Below are 20,267 nucleotides of genomic sequence, written 5' to 3'. Positions count from 1 at the left end.
TACTTTTTCTTTACAGGGGAAGGCTGAAGCCGGGGGTCTGTCACTGCAGTGCAGCCAGATACTAAGGGCCCCTGCCAGGGCTGGGCCACGGTGCTCTGGTCCCCTTGTGCCGGGGGCTCCGGGGGGCTGCAGCTCCCTGCCCATCTCAGTCCCAGCATGGCCTAGCTCCAGCTCCGATGGCCCTGCCGAGGCAGCAGAGCCATGGGGCAGCTTTTGTCAAGCTGAGATCTGGCCCTCCAGCCCTTTAAAACCAGCCACAGCTGTGGGGTGTCCAGCTGCAGCCCAGGGCAACCACAGCGACCCCCAGCCAGGCTCCTGGCTCCAGCCAGGTGCCGAAAGCAGCCGCCCAGTCCAGCCCGGAGAGCAGGGGCAGGTGCCGGGGCCACGGGATGGGAGCTGATCGAGGGCAGCAGAAACAAGGCTTCCCCACACTAAGGGCCACAGGTGGTGAGAAGCCTCAACCCTGGGGCGTGTCCAGGGAACCCCCACCCCATGGAGCTGAGAGCAGCCAGCTGTCCCTGCACCCCAGAGGAGACCAGGGCTGGGGAGCCATAGCGAAGGGCCCAGCTTACTGGGAGGGGGAGAGCTCTGGCCTGGGGGGCCAGGCTGGACGCAGGAATCCCTGGGTGGGTTCTCTGGCCTGGGCGATGCGGGGTTGGGTGGAAGACGACAATGGGCTCTGCTGGGCTGACATGGGGCAGGCTGGCCTGGGGCCCACAGGAGCGGAGGGCCTGGGAGTGGCGAAGGAGGCGTCTCACCAGGCACTGGTATCATTTGCTCCACCCCCAGTCCCCCAAGGAAACGGGCCCCACGGCAGCGCTGCCCAGGGAACCATGTGGGCGGGCGGGCAGGGTGCTGCCGATGCTTGGAAGCTGCCCCCCGGCCCCAGTGCCTCACGGTGCACGCAGCCCCGCCCCACTCAACAGCGGCCAGCCTCAGGAGCTTCCCAACAGCGAGTTTATTTGTTTCTAGCAAAGTGCAACATCACACGGGGGGCAGTTAGTGCCGAGGGCGCCCGGCTGGGGAGCAGAGAGGGAGCCCCACGTGGCCCTCCAGAGGGCGGCGGGGGGGGATCTGGCATGACTCGGTGCAGGGATGGCAGTGGAGTGGGCACGAAGCCAGGCCGCAGCAGGGGGACACCGTTACCAGCCCACGGTTGGGTGCACGTGGGAGCTCAGTCCCCACAGACCCAGCCCTGGCCCCATGCCAGGGAAATCAGGGGCCCCTTGGCACCTGGAAGGGACAGAGCAGGTGGCAGGGTGCCGTGGAGAGCCCTTTGGCACTGCATCAGGGGAAAGTGCAGGCTGTGGGCAAAGCATTCAGGGCCCCTGCTGTCCCGAGAAAACCCCCTAATGCCCCCATCCTTTTGTCACGGCTCAGCCCCCCCAACTCAGCCATGGGAAGGGGCCTCTCTGCCTGACGGCAGGCACAGGGCATCGGCTGCATTGGCATCTCCCTGGGGTGTGCTGTTTGCAGAGCTGGTGCGCTGGGCAGGGGCTGATGGCTCTGATCAAACTCTGGCCGTACGGATTTAGAGGGGGCACGCCCCTGCTCTGGCATCACCTTCCCCCAGGGGTCACCCCCTCCCAGCCCCCCCCAGCCTGGGACACAGCGCAGCAGAACAAACATCGCGTCCATACAGGGCTCTGGCTGCTGCCCTACACAGTACAGGGCTGGCTGGGGCCCCGCTCGGCTGGCGCCGCCTTCCCGGCTCTAGCCTTTGTCTGGCGGGCTGTTCTCCTTCCCGCGGGGGCCGTCCCTGTCCCGCGGGGGGCCGTGCCCACGGCACTCCTTGCTCTGCTGCGTCGCCCGCCGCCGCGCTCTCTCCTTCCTGGCAAAGCTGCAAGTCCGAACGCACAGGGCGGGTTAGCGGGGAGGGGCTCGTGGGGAGCAGAAAGGGCCATGCCCCCCGGCCTCCCTCCTCCTCCCCTCCGCACACACCGGGGAGCCCCGGCTCCCCTCCCCTGCGCGCACAGAGCCACCTCCCCTGCCCCTGCTGCCTCGGCTGACGGTGCCACGTGCCCACCCGCCGTAGGGCCCGGGCGGGGAGCGGAAAGGGGGCAGGCTCAGCCGTCCTCGCCGTAGGGCCCGGGGCGGAAGGGGGCAGGCTCAGCCGTCCTCGCCGTAGGGCCCGGGGCGGAAGGGGGCAGGCTCAGCCGTCCTCGCCGTAGGGCCCGGGGGGGAAGGGGGCAGCGGGAAGGGGGCAGGCTCACCCGTCCCCCCCGTAACGCTGCAGCACATACTCCTCGAAGTCATCGGCCGCCTCCTCGTCGCCCTGCTCCTGCTCCGCCAGCTCCTCCAGCAGCTCCGCCAGCTCCTCCACGACGTGGCGGAAGCGCGGGTGGTCGTGGGCGAAGGCGCCGTCGAGCCGGGCTGCCAGCCCCGAGAAGTGCTGCCCCCAGCCCAGCCCGGCCATGTAGCCCTTCAGCAGCCGCAGGAACTGCCCCCTCTGCACCGACGCCAGCTCGGCCCCAAGCAGCTCCAGCCCCTCGTGGCGGGCGCAGCCGGCCCCGCCGCTGCAGCCCTGGGGCGCCCGGTACCGCTGCAGCCGGGGCGGCTCCCAGAAGACGTTGTGCTCGTGGGGCCCCTGGAGCGCCCCCTTCCCACCGCCCGCCCGACGCTGCCCGTTCTGGTCCTTGGCCGGCCTGGCGTCCCGCAGCCCCTGGCGCCTGTGGGGCTCGGGCTGCTCCTGGCGCTTCGGGGGCTTGGCACCAGCCTGCTCCCTCCTCTCCCTGCCCCCCGGGTCCCCATGCCGGCGCCTCCGCTCCGCTCTGGTCTCCTGCCTCTTGTGCCACCCACCCTCCTTCCTGTCAGCTTTGGGTGGCTCCAGCCACGGGGGGCGGGATGGCTCCGTGGCCCCTCTGCCTTCCCCGCCGCGCCCCCCGCTGTCGGTCTCTTCCCCGCTCTCCGCCCGCTGCAGCTCCTGTGCCAGCCGCTGCTCCACGCCGGCCAGCTCCACCCGCAGCCGCTCGGTCCCGCCCGAGCCCTGGGCTCGCTGCAGGGCCTCCTCCAGCTCCCGCCGCACGGAGCCCAGCAGCCCACGCTGCCTGGCCAGCTCCTGGGGCAGCAGCTGCTCCTCGGGGGGTCGCTCTGCAGCCAGCCCCTCCCTCGGCCGCGGGGTCTCGGCCGCGCCCCCCTGCTCCAGGCCCTGCAGCTGCTCCCGCAGCGCCCGCAGCTCGGCCTGGGCGGAGCGGTGAGCCTCGGCCGCCTGCTGCAGCGCCTGCTGGAGCCGCGCGTTCTCCCCTGCCAGGCTCTGCTGCTGGGAGCCGACCGACGCCTTCTCCCCCTCGCTCTTCTGCAGCAGGGCCTGGAGCTCGTCCTTCTGCGCCTGCGGACACCGGGGGGGGTCAGGACAGACGGGTCCAAGCCTGGGGGAGGCAAACTGCCGCCGGCTGACCCAGGGCCCTGCCCAGTAACCCACCCCCCGGTGCCCTCTGCCCATATCTGCTCTGCCTATTCGTTAGGCTCCTCCCACCCAGATACAGCAAATGGCTCGAGCTCTGTCCACCCGTCCCCCCAGCACAGGCTGGAATTGCCCCGGGAGCTCAGCCGCGGGCCATCCCAGCGCACAGAGCGGGCGAGCCGGTCACAGACACGGCAAGGGGCGACGTGTCCGCAGGGCGATACACAGAGTTGGCTCCTGGACACCACACGGACCTGCTGCGGCTCACCCCGAGGCAGCTGAGCGCCCTGGCCCCGCTAGGAGCTGGCTCTGCCCTTGGCCGAGAGCTACAGCACAGACAGGATATGATGCAGCCAGTGCCCCCCGTGTGCTCCCCCCAAGCACCCACCTGCAGCTCCGCCTGCATGAGCCGGATGTCCTGGTTCTCCTTGGCCAGCTTGTCCAGAAGCAGGCTCATGGAGTGCAGGCTCTGGGGGTCCCCAGCCGTGTCCAGCGGGGGCTGCTGCAGCCAGTCCTGCGAGCGAGGGTAAAAGCTCGACTCTGTGACTGTACCAGGCACGTGAGAGCTAGGACGCCAGGGTTCCCCTCCCAGTTCTGCCCCAGCCCACCCTGCCTCCCTCTGTGCCTCAGTTTCCCCAGCAGGATGGGGCCAGCGGAGGGCAGACCTCACTGCAGCGCTGGCTACCCCAGGGGTGGGAGGGATCTCACGGCAGTATCGCGCAGGCCTGTGTGCCTGGGAAACAAAGGCAAGGAGGCCTGGGGCTGCATTTCCAGGACCCCTGCTCCCCCCAAAGCCAATGCCGGGGACACCCCCCTTGTTCAGCAGTGGGGTGCCAAGCTAGTCTCAGGCCTGGAGACCTCCCCTCGCCACATACCTTCACGCCAGCAGCCAGTGGCTGCTGCTCCCCATCTGGGATGTCCCTGGGATCCATGCTCTCTATGGGGCCTGGCAGGAAGGAAGGAGACGAGATTTGAACAGCCGGCTGGTCTGTGTCCCAGCAGCTCCACACAGGCGGTCGGGGGGGTGTCAATGACACTGCCCCCTTCGCTCCCTAAGCGGGGAGTCTGGGGGTCGGAGACAGGCGGAGGCCCGGCGAGCGGGGCTGGAGCAGCGCGGCTGGTCAGTGAGGGGGAGACCCCCAGTACTTACCATCCCCAGGGTCGTAGATGGCACCTGGGGAGAGAAGTAGACGGTGAAGGAGACGCCAGCATCAGCCCCATCTGCCCCCCAGCAGCCACAGGGCCTCACTCACCGGAGAAGGCCAGGAGCCCGATGCCCAGGAGCGCCAGCACGCCCAGAAGGCATGAATTCACACGGAGCCCGCTCTCCCCGTCACTGGCTGCCTGGGCCCCACGGCGCTCGGCAGGGCCCCACGGGGCCTGGCGTGAGTCCTGCAGCTGCTGCCAGCGCAGACCCGCGGCATCATCCTCGCTGCTGCTCCCCTCCTCCTGCGGCTCCCCTGCGGAGAATGAGAGGAGCCCACCGAGAGCACCTCAGGGAGCTAGGCCCCGCCCCCAGCCACTTGGCCCCGCCCCCACTGAGCCAGGCCCGGCCCCGCCCCAGCCACTCAGCCCCGCCCCCACTGAGCCAGGCCCCGCCCCAGCCACTCAGCCCGCCCCCACTGAGCCAGGCCCCGCCCCAGCCACTCAGCCCGCCCCCACTGAGCCAGGCCCCGCCCCAGCCACTCAGCCCGCCCCCACTGAGCCAGGCCCCGCCCCAGCCACTCAGCCCACCCCCACTGAGCCAGGCCCCGCCCCCAGACACTCGGCCCAGCCCCCACTGAGCCAGGCCCTGCCCCCAGAAACTCGGCCCCACCCCCACTGAGCCAGGCCCCGCCCCCGCTGAACCAGGCCCCGCCCCCAGAAACTCAGACCAGCCCCCATTGAGCCAGGCCCTGCCCCGCCACCACATTCAGACCAGCCCCCTGCTAAGCAGCCCCCACCATTGAGCCATGGTTCCCTCCCACACTCTCTCTCCCCTGAGACAAACACCTACTGAGCTGGGCCCCCCCAACACTCAGACAGGCTCCCCACTGAGCTCTCTGTAGAGGGGTGGGGGCTGTGCACCAGTCTCTAGGGGCGAGTCCTGCACAGCACCCCTGTGGCCCAACCCTGGAGCCTGTCCCTGGAGCCGCCCAGTGACTTGGGACCCACCTGCTCTGCCAGTGGGCGCGGAGCCTGAGGTGTTGGTGTCAGAGCCCAGCTTGGGGCCCTCGGAGCCTGGCCCTTCCTGCGCCTGGATCTCTGGCGCCTCGTGGCCCAGAGCGCCAGGCCTGGGGGAGGCTGCTGGGCTTGGGGTCTCCCGGGGATACTCCTCAGAGTCCTGGGGACAGAGCAACGCTGTCAGGATCCATGCGCCGCCCACCCCCATGTGGTCCTCCTCCCGGGACGCAGGCAGGGCACCCTGGTCCCAGCGGGCAGGAGCTCTGCAGAAGAGACCCCGGGTGGGGCTGTGTGCCCTGGCTTGTCTAGCACCTTCCCCCATCACGACAAGGCAGCATGGGAGTCTAGCTCTAGATCCGACCCCCGACATCAGGGATTAGGTAATGATGCATACTGGCCTCGTTACCTAGGCTGCCAAAGCTAACACCCCCCTTGCTGGGGGACAGATCTGAGCATTTATCTACAAAATCCAGCTGCAGGGCGTCTGCTGTCGCCCAATCTTGGTTGGGTGCAGGGATCAGGGGAGCGAGCCTGGATCCCTGCGTGCAGCTGAGGGCCATGCTCCAAGCACTACCAGCTAATGCACCAGAAGTACCAACTGTAATCTTTGTCCATCTCCTCGTAACTCTCTCCTGCGGGCAACGTTCCCTCTAATTTTTGACAGGCCGTGTGCGCGAAAAATTTCTTCTGTGCAGATTGCTGGGTGGGCGGGGTTTCGCCATGTGCACGGGGTTTAGGAGCCGTGCGCACGTGCAAACAGCTTAGTGGGAACGGTGCTGCGGGTGCTGGGTCCTCACAGGTCCAGCCAGCAGCGGAGAAGCATGCGGTTTGGCTGGTTGGTCAGTTGTACTGATTGAGCTCTCTGAGCTGATGTACTTAGCTGAACAAAGAACCGGTTCAGGGGTGACTTGATCCCCCCTCTGAGGATCTACCTGGGAACAAATATTAAATCAGGGGCTCGTCCGTCTAGCAGAGGAAGGTCTATCCGGAGCCGTGGCTGGGAGTTAAAGCTAGACAAATTCAGACTGCAAGTCAGGTGTAAATATTTAACTGTGAGGGGAATTAACCATTGGGTAGTACTGGGTTCTCCATCACCGAGTGGCTGGTTTTCTAACCGCTCTGCTCTAGGGATCACTTGGGGGTGGGTCTCTGGCGTGGGCATCTGTGACCCTCCCTCAGTAAACGTACCTTGAACTCAGCCTCCTCAGGACAGGGGGACGTGTTCAGCTGGGAGCCTTCACTCTTCTTGCCTGGAGAGGCGCTGGCTGGGGAGAGATGGCCTTGTTAGCATCCAGCGGCCCAGAGGGCAGCGAGTGGGGAGGCCAGCGTGTCCCCAGTGCCGGGGGAGGGGGACGGGAGCTAGGGCCCTTCTTGCCCAATGCAGAAGCCCTGCTGGGCACCTGCGGAAGCCCCCCACCCCCTCCGCCCCCAGCCAAAAGGGGCCCAGGGATCCTCTCCCTCAGCCCAAAGTGGAAGAGAGAGCTGAGAACCCAGCCAGGAGGCCAGAGCAACCCATGGGGCGAGTGGGGGGGACGGGGCAGGACAGGGAGATTGAGAGGAAGAAGGACTGGGCAGGGTGAGAGGGCTGGTGGGGAACTAGGGGCAGACGGTGAGAGAGCTGGGCAGGCCAGGGGGGCTGGATGAGGGTAAGCCGGGGGCAGACAGCCAGGGGGCTGTGCCATGCAGACGGGCTGGAAGCTGGGGACAGACAGCCCAGGGGGCTGGGTGAGACGGGGGTGGGGGGGGCTGGGCAGAGGGAAGCCGGCAGACAGCCAGGGGGCTGGGCAGAGGGAAGCTGGGGGCAGACAGCCAGGGGGCTGCACTAGTGGGGCTCATCCCATATCTGCTCCGTTCACGTGCCCATGTGCGCACCCTCGGTGTGGTGCCCCTTGGGGATGGTGTGTCCTGCTGGCTCCTCATCTGCGGGTGTCTGGGTGGCTGCGCCCAGCTCTGGGCCCACGGTTTCCACAGGAAAACCCTGGAGACACAGAGGGCTGGTTACCCCAGTCCCTACCTGCCCCCTGGTGCTCCCCAGGCACAGCCCAGCCCTGCCCCGCCCTGCCAGGGACAGCAGGGAAGACCCTCGGATGCTGAAATGAGAGTTCCTGGGTTTCAGATCCCCACCCCTGCTGCCCCCTGGGATGTGTTTGGGGCCCACGGTTTGGGCCTGGACCCCGTACCGCCACCAACCCAAGGGGGGGGGGGAGCACAATGACACCCCTTGCCCAAGGGCAGGCAGCTCGGAGTCCCCCAAGACCCCCGAGCAGGAGGCAGCAGCTGCTCCCCTCGCGAGAGGGGCAGGGATTTAGGGAGTGCTGGTAAAGGGGGTTTCAGCAGCTGGGTGTTCAGCAGAGGCCAGGGAAAGCCCCCTACCCCCGAGGAGCTCTGCACCCCAGACCAGCGGGAAAAGGAGCAAGAACCGAAGAGACCACCTTGGCCAGGGCAAGTTCTGGTCCCCCCCTTGGTACATCTCCACCCTGCAGCCCAGGGCCTCCTCCTGTACCCCGGAGCCTGCGATCACCCAGCTGTTATCCGAGTCCCGCGAGTCCGAGTTCTCAGCCATTCCTGCTCCGGTCCCAGGACAGCCCGGATCCCACCTGCAGGACAGAGGGGTCAGTGCTGGGGCAGCCAGCAGGGACCTGGCTGCAGCGACCTGGGACTACGGCCAGCGTGTGGGCCCAGGGGAGAGACACTGCCCAGAGCACAAGGGACAGGGACTTTGCCAGGCTCTGGGTACCCAGCTGAGGCTCTGCCCTGGGTGATTTGACTTGCAAAGGAAAATTTGCAAATGGAAACAAAGAGACCTTCAGACCCTGTTTCCGTGCAGCTTGGCCTCACAATGGGAGTGGGAACGCCATGTTCCCACTGCTGTGCGACACAGCTCCAGGCCAGACGGGAGCCAGGAAGAGACCCCACCCCCCCTCTCTAACCACTGGGCTTTATTTCCTACCCGAGCTGGGAATAGAGCCAGGAGGCTGAGCTGCCAGCCCCACCTGCTCTCACCCATTAGTCCCCTCTTCCTTGCAGGGGTCGTGGGGTCAGGGTGCCTGCACTGGGAGGGGCTCGGAGTGTGCGGCCCCATGCGGGTTTGGCACCGTTGATAACACAGACCCCTGGTCCCCCAGCCAGGCATGGTGTGGGGAGGGCAGCCTCATTCCCCGGACAGGTTCTGAGGGCTGGAGATCAGGGGAAGGGAGGAGCCAGCTACCGCATTCCCCTGCCCAGCTGCCAAGGAGCCCCGGCCCACCCCTGGGGGCGGGGGCATTCCCAGCTGGCACAGGACATGGTTGTGACGAAGTGGGACTGTTCTTAATGTTTCCTCTGAATAGTTGGGGGGGTGCCTCAGTTTCCCCTAGGCAGTTCTTAAGTATCTAGGGGGTGGAGTAAGGGTGTATGATCATTGCAGAGCCCTAGAGGGCAGGTGTGTGCAGGAGTCTGGACACAGAGAATGGCCAACACCCTGTTTCCTGGCAACTGATGGCCTGGGCCCTTCCCCCCCTGCAAGGTGAGAGCTGAAGGGTTGGAGAACAAAGGAATCAGGTGACCACCTGGCCCGGGAAAGGAACAAAGCCCAGAGGAGGAGGGGCTGGAGGGGGTTTTCAGTTTGGGGCTGGCTGGGACATGGAGTGAAGTGCAGACGTGGTTGTCTGGCTCACTGCCCCCCAGAATGGACCCAGCTGAGGGGTCCCGTTCTCTGCACCTGCAAGCTCTGTTTTAGACCATGTTCCTGTCGTCTAATAAACCTTCTGTTTTACTGGCTGGCTGAGAGTCACGTCTGACTGCGGAGTTGGGGTGCAGGACCCTCTGGCTTCCCCAGGAGCCCCGCCTGAGCGGACTCGCTGGGGGAAGCGCACGGAGGGGCAGAGGATGCTGAATGCTCCGAGGTCAGACCCAGGAAGGTGGAAGCCGGGTGAGCTGTGTGTCCTGAAGACAGGCTGCTCACAGAAAGGCGACTGCCCCAGAGTCCTGACTGGCTTCATGGGGAGCAGTTCCAGAGCATCGCCCAGGGACTCCGTGACAATGGTGTATGAAGCCCCAGGCCTCAGACGACAGCTGGCAGCCCAGAGAAGGGGAGGGAGTCCAGGTGCCAGGCTCCTCAGACTCGGGCTGGGACTGGAGCTCCAGGTGGTTCTAGAGAGAGGGGTCACTCCCAATTGCCCGTCTCTGAGCTCCCTGCCCCTGGGGCTCTTGGGATTTCACCCAGGAGCTTCCTTCCCACCCGGAGCAGACCTCACCCCAACTGCCCCTGCAGTGACGTCACAAAGCAAACTCCATGACATCACAACGTTTCCATGACAGTAAGATGAAGTCACACAGGTTTGGTTCACATAAAAGGAAGAGCTGAGCTGGGAGGGAGCCCTTAATAGACATACCTGTGGCAAGCAGGACAGTGGGGGCTGGGAGCCAGGACTCCTGGGTTCTATTCCTGGCTTTGATGCCACAGACTCACTGTGTGACCTTGAGGGAGTCCCTTCCCCGCCATGTGCCTTGGTTTCCCCATTAGTACAATGGGGATAAAGATCCTGCCCCTGTCCTGGGGCGGCTGTGAGGTTTGGGCTCTCCCACTTCAGCACCAGCCCAGGGGAGCGCAGGAGGATCCTGGCTGCAGCCCTGCCCTCTCGAGCACTCGCTCTCCCAGGGCAGGTCACCAAGTTCTCAAGAGAAGCAGGAAGTGCCCCAAGGTGAGGAAAGGGAGGAAACGCTGCAGGCAGGTGAGACCCAGCTGGGCCCTGCAGAATGCGGGTGCAGCCTGAGGGGGCCCACGGCCCAGCCCCTGGGGTGACTCAAGAGGGTCTACAGCAGTGGTTCTCAAGCAGGTGTCCGAGGCCCCTGGGGAGCTGCAAGCAGGTTTCATGGGGTTCTCCAAGCATGGCGAGCGTTAGACTTGCTGGGGCCCAGGGCAGAGAGCCGAAGCCCCACCGCATGGGGCTGAAGTCCGAGGCCCTGAGCTGCCCCACCACCCAGGGCTGAAGCCGAAGCTGACTGATGTAGCTTCATGGGGGCCCCTGTGGCATGTGGACCCCAGGTAATTGCCCTGCTTGTTACCCCCTAATACCGGCCCTGGCTTTTGTATGCAGAAAACCAGTTACTGTGGCCTAGGGGGGGGCCCTGGAGTTTTTATAGCATGTTGGGGGGGGGGCCTCAGAAAGAAAACGGTTAAGAATCCCTGGTCTACAGCAGGGCTTCAAGCATGAGCCAAGCTTCCTGGAGAGCTGCCCGGGGCACCCGTCTCCCCACACGGTCCTGTTCCCTGCGCAGCCCCCACCCTGCATTCCCCTCGGCCCAGCCCCTGCCTCCCCTCCCCCTCCCGATCCCCAGGCCAATGACACCAGTTGCAACATGGGAAAGCGACAGGGGGGAGCTACTTTTAGCTGCTTTTAACGCAGTTGAGCAGGTGGAAGTAGAGATGGTGACGCTCCATCTGCCCCGCGGCTCCATGGGGACAGGGCAGCTGCAGCTCAGCACGACGGGCCCCTGGGCACGGCTGGGCAGGGGGGTGCCATTCTGTCCCCTGCTCCCCGGGCGCTGCACAGCAGCCGTCTCTGCTGGCAGCGCCTCACGGGAAGGAAGTGGCAGAAACGAGTTTATCGGAGCCGGGCGGGTGAGACTCCCTCCCCGGGGACGCCATGGCAGCGGGAGCGGGCACACTGGGAGAGCGACGTGGGGCGGCGGGCACAGCCCCAGGGGCCGGGCAGGGAGCAGAGCGGAGGAACCTGATCCTCGGGTGAGACTCTGCTGTGCTGTGGAAGGCCCGGCCCGGCGAAGGCGCCAAGGGCATCGTCGGGCGCCTTGGCCCGGCGCCTGCTGCCGGGCACTTTCAGGGGCCACCCTGAGCTGGTGAATGGAGGGGGTCCCTAGCTAAACTCACCCAGTGCAGGGTTCTCGGCCTCGCAGGACCCCCGCTCCCAGCCAGCCCCTCTGCCCACTCGGGAACAGGACCCAAGGCTGGGCGCACCGGGCCGGCAGATCCCCGCCGCTCACCCCACTGGGCTGCGTGCCAGGGGCCCCCACCCAGCTCGGGCTCAGCCGCTCGCCCAGACTATCCTGCACCCGCCGGTGAAGGCGCCCAACCCCCGGGGTCCTCTCCGAGCACCGGCCCGCCCGGCCGCGCCCCTGGCCAGGCCAGAAGGGGGCTGCCCTGGGAACGGGGCGATGGGACCTGCGAGACCCCAACCTCAGCCCCCCGGGACGCGGGCTGCAGCCGGGCCAGGGGCTCCGCTCCCCGCGGCCTCACTGACCTGCTCCGGGCTGGCGGGGGCGCTGGGGTCCCGGCTCCGTCTCCCGGGAGGGTCCCGGCTCCGGCGCGCGGCAGCAACTTTGTATCAAACTCCGCCAGCTGCTCGCAACACTCGGGGCGGGCGGGGAGGGCGCACGTGACCCGCGCAGCCAATAGCAGCCACCCCCTGCTCCCAGCTGTCGGGGGGGGGGGCAGTGAGGAGGAGACAGGGACTCTCCCCCCCCCAGCGCTCGGGACGGGGCCAGCCCTGGCAGGACCAACCCCCCAGCTGGGGGGCGGCCCCGTGGGGGCGACCGGCCCTTTCCTCCCGCCCGCCGGCCTCGCCCCCGGGGGCGACGCCCAGGAGCGCGCGTGGCAAGGAAAGGCCTGTGTCACCCCTCGGGGCTCGGCTCCCCCAGCAAAGCCCCCGTGGGGCAAGGGGAGCAGGGAGGCCGACAGGCACCTGCCCTGCACAGGGCTGCTGGCCTTCCCACCACTCGTTGCTTTGCGTCGACAAAAGGGCCAGCGAAGCCTGGGCCTTGGACTCTTGGGGCAGGCTAGATGCTACCCGGGGGTGCCGATAACCAGCTCGAGCACCAGCTAATATACCAGGCTGGGGGGTCACTGCTGGCACCATCCTGGGAGAGGCTAACAGAGCAGAACTTCTCAGCTAAGGGGGCCCCAGTTCAGCAAAACGAACCCAATGCAACAGGGGGCATTAGAAAAGGTTCAGAAAAGGGCAACTAAAACAATGAGGGGTTTGGAACAGGTCCCCTATGAGGAGAAATTAAAGAGGCTAGGACTTTTCAGCTTGGAAAAGAGGAGACTAAGGGGGGATAGGATAGAGGTCTATAAACTCATGAGTGGTGTGGAGAAAGTGAAGAAGGAAAAGTTATTTACTTGTTCCCATAATAGAAGAACTAGGGGCCACCAAATGAAATTAATGGGTAGCAGGTTTAAAACAAATAAAAGGAAGTTCTTCTTCACTCAGCGCACAGTAAAGCTGTGGACCTCCTTGCTTGAGGAGGTCCACAAAGGGGAGGACTAGGACTATAACAGGGTTTAAGAGAGAATTGGATAAATCCATGGAGGTTAAGTCCATTAATGGCTATTAACCAGGCTGGGTAAGGAATGGTGTCCCAAGCCTCTGTCAGAGGGTGGAGATGGATGGCAGGAGAGAGATCACTTGATCCTTACTTGTTAGGTTCGCTCCCTCTGGGGCACCTGGCATTGGCCACTGTCGGCAGACAGGACACTAGGCTGGATGAACCTTTGGTCTGACACAGCATGGCCGTTCTTATGTGTCTCAGATGGACGGACAGACAAGAGTCTGATTTCAAAGAGTTTTATAGCTGGACAATACAAAAAGTTTTCCTTTAATGCTCAGACGGTTAAAATGGGGCAAGACTGTGCCCCCTGGTCCTGCAGAAAGCTCTGGGAGGTTAAAAACTATTACAAACCACACCAGCAACCACTTTACAAAAGGGAACAAGTCATCAAAACAGCAAAAAATTAACAAACCCAGGAGATTTCCCCAACACACCTGAGAGCAGCAGGGCCCAGCCAGCTCCAAGCCCCTCACACAGCACACAGGCCAGCTGCAGCCCTGTCCAGGGTGCCCAGCGAGGGTTGGGATGACCCATGGCTACTAAATACGAGCAGCTGTTAGCCAGCTAGCAGTCCTGCATCCGGGCAACGTGTGTACGCAGCTGGGTAAAGTGTGCGCCTACCAACACAGCCCCTGTGCCATGCGCCAAGCTGCTCCCAGTGCTTCTCAGCTCAGCCCACTCACCCTGTCCATTCCCCACCCACAGCTCATGACAGGCCCCCACCACTGGCCTGCCCACCTCCCTCAGCCATTTGGAGCAGTAAGATCCCATCCCATCTACCAGGCCAGGCTCTGGGTTCCCCGCTCCCCCCAGGAGTCTCTCTCTCTCTGCTGTAACTGGTTCCAGACAGTTACACCCCTACACCTGGCTTGCTAATCTCACTCTGCACCACTGGTGGGAAGCAAGCTGCCCCCTGCACCGGCTAAGGGGTGCGCTCAGCCCCTGGGGCTCTGCAGCTCTTGCTGACACCAGAAGTAAACGCAGGGCCCTGAATCTGGGAGTCTGTTCCAGAATCCCCGCTTTGAGTTAAAAGCGTGGGAGCTGAGAGACCTTCACAAACACGACCGAGTGCAGCCGCGGCCTGCCTGAGCCCCCACAGGACCGGTCATGACAGCAGCTGGACAGGCAGCCGCAGGAACCCAATGGGCTGGTGATCGGAGCAGCACGGGAGGTTGGGAGCCAGGGAGACAAGCCCTGCAGCAGGCTACATCCCTGGTACAGATGGAAGGGAGGCACCTCTGTGCTGGGCTGCTGGCCACCCCACGAAAACACCTTCACACGCACTGCTGCCTACTGCCTGTGCGTGGGAAGGGGGGCAGGAGGGACTCCCGGACAGACTGAGCTGACAGTGCCATGCCGTTCAGAAGCTGCTTCCACGGGCCTGGGTCCCGCTGTGCCAGAGGATGTGGCCGGCTCACAACATGTGCATTTCCGACCTGTGCACCCCCCACGCTCCGGCCACAGTGGGACCTGCCGCGCCTCCCAGCCCCACAGCCTGCCACATGTGACATAACTCACGGTAGAAAGGGGCACGCACAGCTTCTGCTCAGCTGCGTAACCGCCCACTGGCTTTCATGGGCGCCCAGGAGGCAACAGGCACCGTCCAACCAATGATGAAATGGAGCAGCCCAAAGTGTGAGGACATCTAATGATGGCTGTGGAGCCCCTGGGGCCACGTCTCCCAGCTGCTCTCAGCAGCCCCTCGGGCTGGAAGGTGACTCATAACCAAAGCTGGGTCTCACCTAATCTGGGTCCAGGGCTGGAGCTTTACAGAAACCCGCAGAGCTGTTCCTCCCAGGGGGGCAGGGTGCCGAGAGCACTGGGGCCGGGGGTCCCATCACAGATGCTATTCAAGAGTGATCAGTGACCAGGAGAAGCCACCTCACGCCTGCAGCAGGCCAGGAGCAGGCCTGGCTCAGCCCAGCCAGGCAGAGCAGGCTGGGGCTGCGCTCCAAGGGGCCTGCGTTGTAGCTACTCGGGACATGCGTGGAATCCCGGCGAGGCGTGAGAACGCGTGCAGGGCACCGGACACGGCCTGGGGAAAGGGAGCGAAAGCTGCCTTCCCAGCTGCTCAGAGGCACGCTGGCAGCCACACCCTGTGCCACAGACCCACCGCCCTCCCCTCCGGCAACAGCACAGGGCCGAGTGTTGCTTGGGAAGCGGCAGTTCAGGGGTGGGACACCCCCCCAGTGCAAAGGGCTCAGTGTGCTGGTTCTGCTACAAGCCCCTGCCAGGAGACAGAGCCCAGCCCTGGCTGCCGGGGGCAGGGGATCTGTAACGCTGCTCTGGCCTGAGCTCCCAGCTCTAGTGGTCACACCACAGCTCCCCCACCACCAGGACACAACCCCCGCCAGCTCTGCCCCACTTCTACCCCACAGAGACTGCTCCAAGCATCAGCATTTGCAGGATACCCCCTTCCCCAGGGCTCTCTGTGGGACAGTTGTTTACTCTGCCTCCAGACAGAAATTCTGGCACCACTGGCTGCTCAGCTTGGCCAGTGACAGAGACCTCAGAGCCCCATTCTGGACTTCACACTCTGGGCTGGCAGGTGTGGGGGTAAGGAGGGGGGCGGGGCAGGAACTGGTCTTGCCTCTCGTTCCGATGGATGCTCCGAGTATTTTAAAAGGGGCATGAGCTGCACCAGGTCCAGCCACACAGATGAGCAAGAACAGAGAGGAAACTTTACCAAAGCCAGACGCCAGCACTCAACATTGTCTCTTGCACGCAGGGAGAGAGGTGGCTACAAAAGAAGGGTGGGGGGGAGTGGCCCGAAAACCAAGCAGGGATCTGTACAAGGTGAGGGTAGCATGGCCCCTCCCTAGCTGGGCCCAGCGCCCACTCAGCCGTCATTGGCTGCCACCAGCTGCCCCATACCCTCCCGGATGTACACTGACTGGATCTCCTTGGTCTTCAGGCAGTAGTCACAGGCCCAGACGGCCGAGGCCTCGGTGGTGAGCAGCCCGTAGGCATTCTCCGTCATGCCTGTGCACTCCCGGTGGAACCACTTCTGGCAGGAGGCCTCACACAGGATGGCGTCCTGGTCATCGTTCACCTCGCTGCGGCAGGCCCCGCAAGGGTACACCAGGCCCGGCGGTGGCTGGTGCCCAGAGTTGCCAGATGCCTTGCTGGAGGGAGGGAGGCTGTTAGTTTCGGGGGTGCTGCTGCTCCGGCTGGCGCTGCTGGGGGCGAAGCTCGGCTGGGCCCCATTCACTGCGGCTGGTGAGCCTGAGTGCAGGTCCTGGCTGAAGGTGCTGGGAGGGGGGTTGAGGTTCTTCCCCCCATCATCCCCTCCAGTCGGGAAGCCAGGGTCAGCCCCAGGGAAGGGGCTGGTGTTTGGGGGCAGGTTCTGGCTGGGCCGCTGCATGGGAGACTGTCCAAAGAGATTGGCAGGCTGACTGAATCTCTGGGCCATGGGGGGGCCAGCAGGGGGATTCAGGGCAGGCCCTGGTGTCATGTCTCCCCGGGGAGGCTGCCCCATGGTGGGGGAGATCATGGGCCCAAAGCCCCCGACTGGCCCCTGCATGAGCTGCCCTGCGGGGGGGCTGAAGTTCTGTCCGAGAGGCTGGTTGAAGGGCTGGCTGGGGAAGCTCATGCCACCAGGCTGCACGTAGTTGGGGTTCTGGGGGGGCATGCTGAAGGCTGGGCCCATCTGGCTCGGGGCAAAGGGCGGGGGCTGCCTCCGCATGGCCTGGGGGCCCCCTCCGTAGCCTGGTGGCACCTGGGATGTCATGCCCCCCTGCATGCGGAAGTTCCCAAAGGGCACAGGGTTGCCAAGGAACGGAGCCGACGAGGCCCCCACTTTAGGCGTTCCAAAGTCATCTTCAAAGGGGTTGGAGGCCACCAAGTGGTCGACCATTGGAGTTGGGGGCGGGGCGAACTCCGAGAGATGGGAATAGGCAGGGCCCTGTGGGGAAAAGGCACAGGAGTTAGTGAGGGGCTCACCCATGCAACAATCAGGCATGTGGGGCCCAACCTGCCAGAAGCACAAGGCCCTCAGCTCCTGCTGGTGCCAGGAAGGGCCTGGGAGGAGAGAGAGCGAAAACTGGCAGGGCCAAGCCCACTAGTTCCTCTGCATAGCCTGGCAACCCACGGCATTCAGAGCAGCAGGAAGCTGCCCCTCCCGGAGCCTCACGCTACTGGGAGAGGGGAAAATAAGCCCTGGCTGGAGCAGGGACCCTGGGCTCCTAGCGCCATCCATGTCAAAGGCATCTGAGGCACTGGGATAGTCCCTAGCCCATGGGCACAGCCAGCACCGGCGGCTTTTAAGGATGGGCACCACTGCCCGTACAGCCCCCACTGGCTGTGCGCTGCTCCATGGGGGTGTGCATGTCCGTCCATCGGCCCTGATGCAGGGCCAGCTCCCTTGCTCTCATAGTACAAGCTGCAGGACACTCCAAGCAGCCCCAGGGTTTGGCTCCAACCTGCTGTGGGTGGGGCTGTCTGTGCCACCAGAACCTTTTGGGGTTCTTTCCCCCAGGTGCCATGCATGCACTCGTGTCGTGGTGCTGGGCTGACCACCTGGCCCCCACCCTTCTATCACGGGGTTTGAATGCACAGGGTCCCAGCTGTGCCCCCTACCTGAGTGTTGGATTTGCGCCGTTTCTTTTCAGGGCTCTTCATTTGCAGACCTGTGAGAGGAAGCGTCAGTGAGTGCAGTCAACCCTGGCATGCCCTGAAGACATCCTGCCCCCATTTCCCCCCGACCTACGTATGGAGGGAAAATAAGGACCAGCATCTCCGCCAACCCTATGCTCACTGTCTCAAGCGGGCCCTGCACAAAGAACAGACACCCCCAAACTCTCTTCTCCCATGAAGCCTCCCTGTTCTCAAACCTGACCTGCTCCCCCAGGGCAGGGGCTGGGCAGGCTCCAAGGCACGGGCAGCGTTTCCAGACCACTAATGATGGGACAGAAGAACTTTATGGCCTGAGAAGGTCATGGATAACTCATCTAGGGAGAACAGGAGCAGCCCATGGCCCCAGGACTGAGCCGCACCATGGCCCTGCATAAAAAACCCAGTTCTCAGCCGCGTGCAGAGTGGCTGGCGTCCCGGTCCAGCTCCCCCAAGAGCTCCGGTCCCTGGTGAACGCGTTCCCTTCCCCCACAAAGGGCCAGGCTCCAGATGGCTTCAGCGCAACCGTTGCCCGTGCAATGCAACCTGTGTGCAGGAAGGGCCGGAGGGGACGGCTGCTGCACCCCGCCAGGACCGAGCTCGGCCTCTGCACGCCGGCCCCTCCTGCGCTGCAAAAACGCCTGCCAACCACACCATGTTCCACAGGCCTGCTGGGCCGTGCCCTGCTGGGGGAGGCCAGGCACACCTCAGCCGGGGAACGGCCAGACCCCCTTGGAAGCACCATGGGGCAGGGACCCATGGCCCAGGCTCTCCGTGCAGAGCCCCAGACATAGGGGCCAGTAACGTGGCCCTGCTCAGGGGAGAAGGGTGCCATACAGACCCCACCACCCCTCGCTACAGCCCAGCATTTACCAGTCCCGCAACAGCCCTGCCAGCGCCGGCGCCCCACATCCCTCAAAGCCCCCCTGGCCCTGCCAGCCCCCGCCAATCCGCCTTGCCACAGTTCCCTCATCCCCTTCGAGTGCCCCCAGCCCCCCCCCGGGCCGCCCCGCCCCGCCCCGCGGCCCCAGCCCCCCCCGGTTACACCCCCACAGGCTCCTCCGCCCCCAGCCCCCCCGAACCCCCAAGCACCCGCCGCTCCACGGCCCCAGCCCCCCCCCCAGTCACACCCTCCCTGGGCCGCCCCCCCCCCGCGGCCCCAGCCCCCCCCCAGTTACACCCTCCCTGGGCCGCCCCACCCCGCGGCCCCAGCCCCCCCCCAGTCACACCCTCCCCGGGCCGCCCCACCCCGCGGCCCCAGCCCCCCCCCAGTCACACCCTCCCCGGGCCGCCCCCCCCCCGCGGCCCCAGCCCCCCCCCAGTTACACCCTCCCCGGGCCGCCCCCCCCCCCGCGGCCCCAGCCCCCCCCCAGTTACACCCTCCCCGGGCCGCCCCACCCCGCGGCCCCAGCCCCCCCCCCAGTCACACCCTCCCCGGGCCGCCCCACCCCGCGGCCCCAGCCCCCCCCCAGTCACACCCTCCCCGGGCCGCCCCACCCCGCGGCCCCAGCCCCCCCCGGTTACACCCCCACAGGCCCCTCCGCCCCCAGCCCCCCCGAACCCCCAAGCACCCGCCGCTCCACGGCCCCAGCCCCCCCAGTTACACCCCCACAGACCCCCCCCGCCCCGCGGCCCCAGCCCCCCCGGTTACACCCCCACGGCCCCCCCCGCCCCGCTCTCACCCCCCTTCCCCTGCTTCCTGCCGGGCCCGCCGGGGGGGCCACTGCCCGGCGGGTTGGGGGGCCCCGGGGGGGGCGGCGGGGCCGGGACTCCTCCCTCCAGCTTCTCGGGGTGCGGAGCCGCCATGGGGGGCCCGGGGCTCAGAGCCGGGGGGGCCCGGGCAGCGCCATGGCTCCTGCCCGCACTCAGGGCGGCCGCGCCGGAACCGGAAACTGGCCAGGCCCTACCACCGCGGGGGGGGGGGGGGGGAATAAACCATTCCCAGGGGCGGGCCCCACCACTCCATGTGCGGTAGGCGGGACAAACCATTCCAAGCGGGAAACGGGGGGCGAGCCCTACACACGCCTGGGGTTAGACTGTTCCACACACTGGGGAGGGGGGACGCTGGAACAGACCATTGCGGCAGAACCGGGGGGGACGCTGGAACAGACCATTGGGGCAGACTATTCCACACACCGGGGAGGGGGGGGCGCTGGAACAGACCATTGGGGCAGACTATTCCACACACTGGGAGGGGGGGCGCTGGAACAGACCATTGCTGCAGAACCGGGGGGGGGCGCTGGAACAGACCATTGGGGCAGACTATTCCACACACCGGGGAGGGGGGGGGCGCTGGAACAGACCATGGGGCAGACTATTCCACACACTGGGGAGGGGGGGCGCTGGAACAGACCATTGCTGCAGAACCGGGGGGGGCGCTGGAGCAGACCATTGCAGCAGACTATTCCACACACCGGGGAGAGGGGGAGTGCTGGAACAGACCATTGCAGCTCGGGGAGCCAGGCTGCTGCCAGGCACCTGAGCCCCCCACCCTGGGAGCTGAGCCCCTCGCTGGGGCCCCTGCCTATGGGCACCCCCAAGCTGGGCCCTGCCCGGGGACTAGAGGGAGGCCAAGCCCCAGGGAGCCAGAGCCTGAGCTCCCCCCTTTGCCCCCCACTGCTTCCCCCAGGAGGCAGGGCCGGGCTGGGCCAGGTGCTCCCAGCCCAGCTCGCTGGGGCTGTCCAGCACCTCCAGCCCGGCCTGGTGTGAGCAGCCGTCGCAGGTGGTGGCTGAGCCCTGGCCCCGCTCTGAACGGCCGTGGCTG

General features: G+C 65.7%; 2 protein-coding genes across 4 annotated transcripts; both read right to left on the bottom strand.

The window, feature by feature from the left end:
- Positions 1–1,607: 1,607 nt before the first annotated feature.
- On the bottom strand, positions 1,608–11,921 carry PBXIP1 (PBX homeobox interacting protein 1). 2 transcript variants are annotated; one of them, XM_048828551.2, is made up of 11 exons: positions 11,806–11,921; positions 8,070–8,163; positions 7,439–7,544; positions 6,755–6,831; positions 5,558–5,726; positions 4,657–4,863; positions 4,554–4,577; positions 4,279–4,349; positions 3,792–3,917; positions 2,214–3,328; positions 1,608–1,840 (listed from the first exon to the last, which is right to left on the bottom strand). In XM_048828551.2, the coding sequence occupies exons 2-11, from the start codon at positions 8,127–8,129 to the stop codon at positions 1,714–1,716; spliced, it is 2,082 nt and encodes a 693-aa protein (XP_048684508.2). In that variant the 5' UTR covers positions 8,130–8,163; positions 11,806–11,921; the 3' UTR covers positions 1,608–1,713. The 2 variants fall into 2 exon arrangements, with proteins under 2 accessions (XP_048684508.2, XP_074978858.1); XM_075122757.1 differs by having other exon boundaries at positions 8,088–8,163.
- Positions 11,922–13,114: 1,193 nt separating this feature from the next.
- PYGO2 (pygopus family PHD finger 2) lies at positions 13,115–19,508 on the bottom strand. 2 transcript variants are annotated; one of them, XM_075122774.1, is made up of 3 exons: positions 19,490–19,508; positions 17,471–17,520; positions 13,115–16,796 (listed from the first exon to the last, which is right to left on the bottom strand). In XM_075122774.1, exons 2-3 carry the CDS (start codon positions 17,510–17,512, stop codon positions 15,732–15,734), a joined length of 1,107 nt encoding a protein of 368 aa, XP_074978875.1. In that variant the 5' UTR covers positions 17,513–17,520; positions 19,490–19,508; the 3' UTR covers positions 13,115–15,731. The 2 variants fall into 2 exon arrangements, with proteins under 2 accessions (XP_074978875.1, XP_048684530.2); XM_048828573.2 differs by lacking the exon at positions 19,490–19,508 and adding an exon at positions 19,186–19,402.
- Positions 19,509–20,267: the final 759 nt, after the last annotated feature.

This window comes from Caretta caretta, chromosome 24, assembly GCF_965140235.1.
Source record: "Caretta caretta isolate rCarCar2 chromosome 24, rCarCar1.hap1, whole genome shotgun sequence".
Classification (NCBI taxonomy): Eukaryota; Metazoa; Chordata; order Testudines; family Cheloniidae; genus Caretta; species Caretta caretta.
The sequence above is the reverse complement of the archived record's forward strand: the minus strand, read 5'-3'. Positions and strand labels throughout refer to the sequence as shown.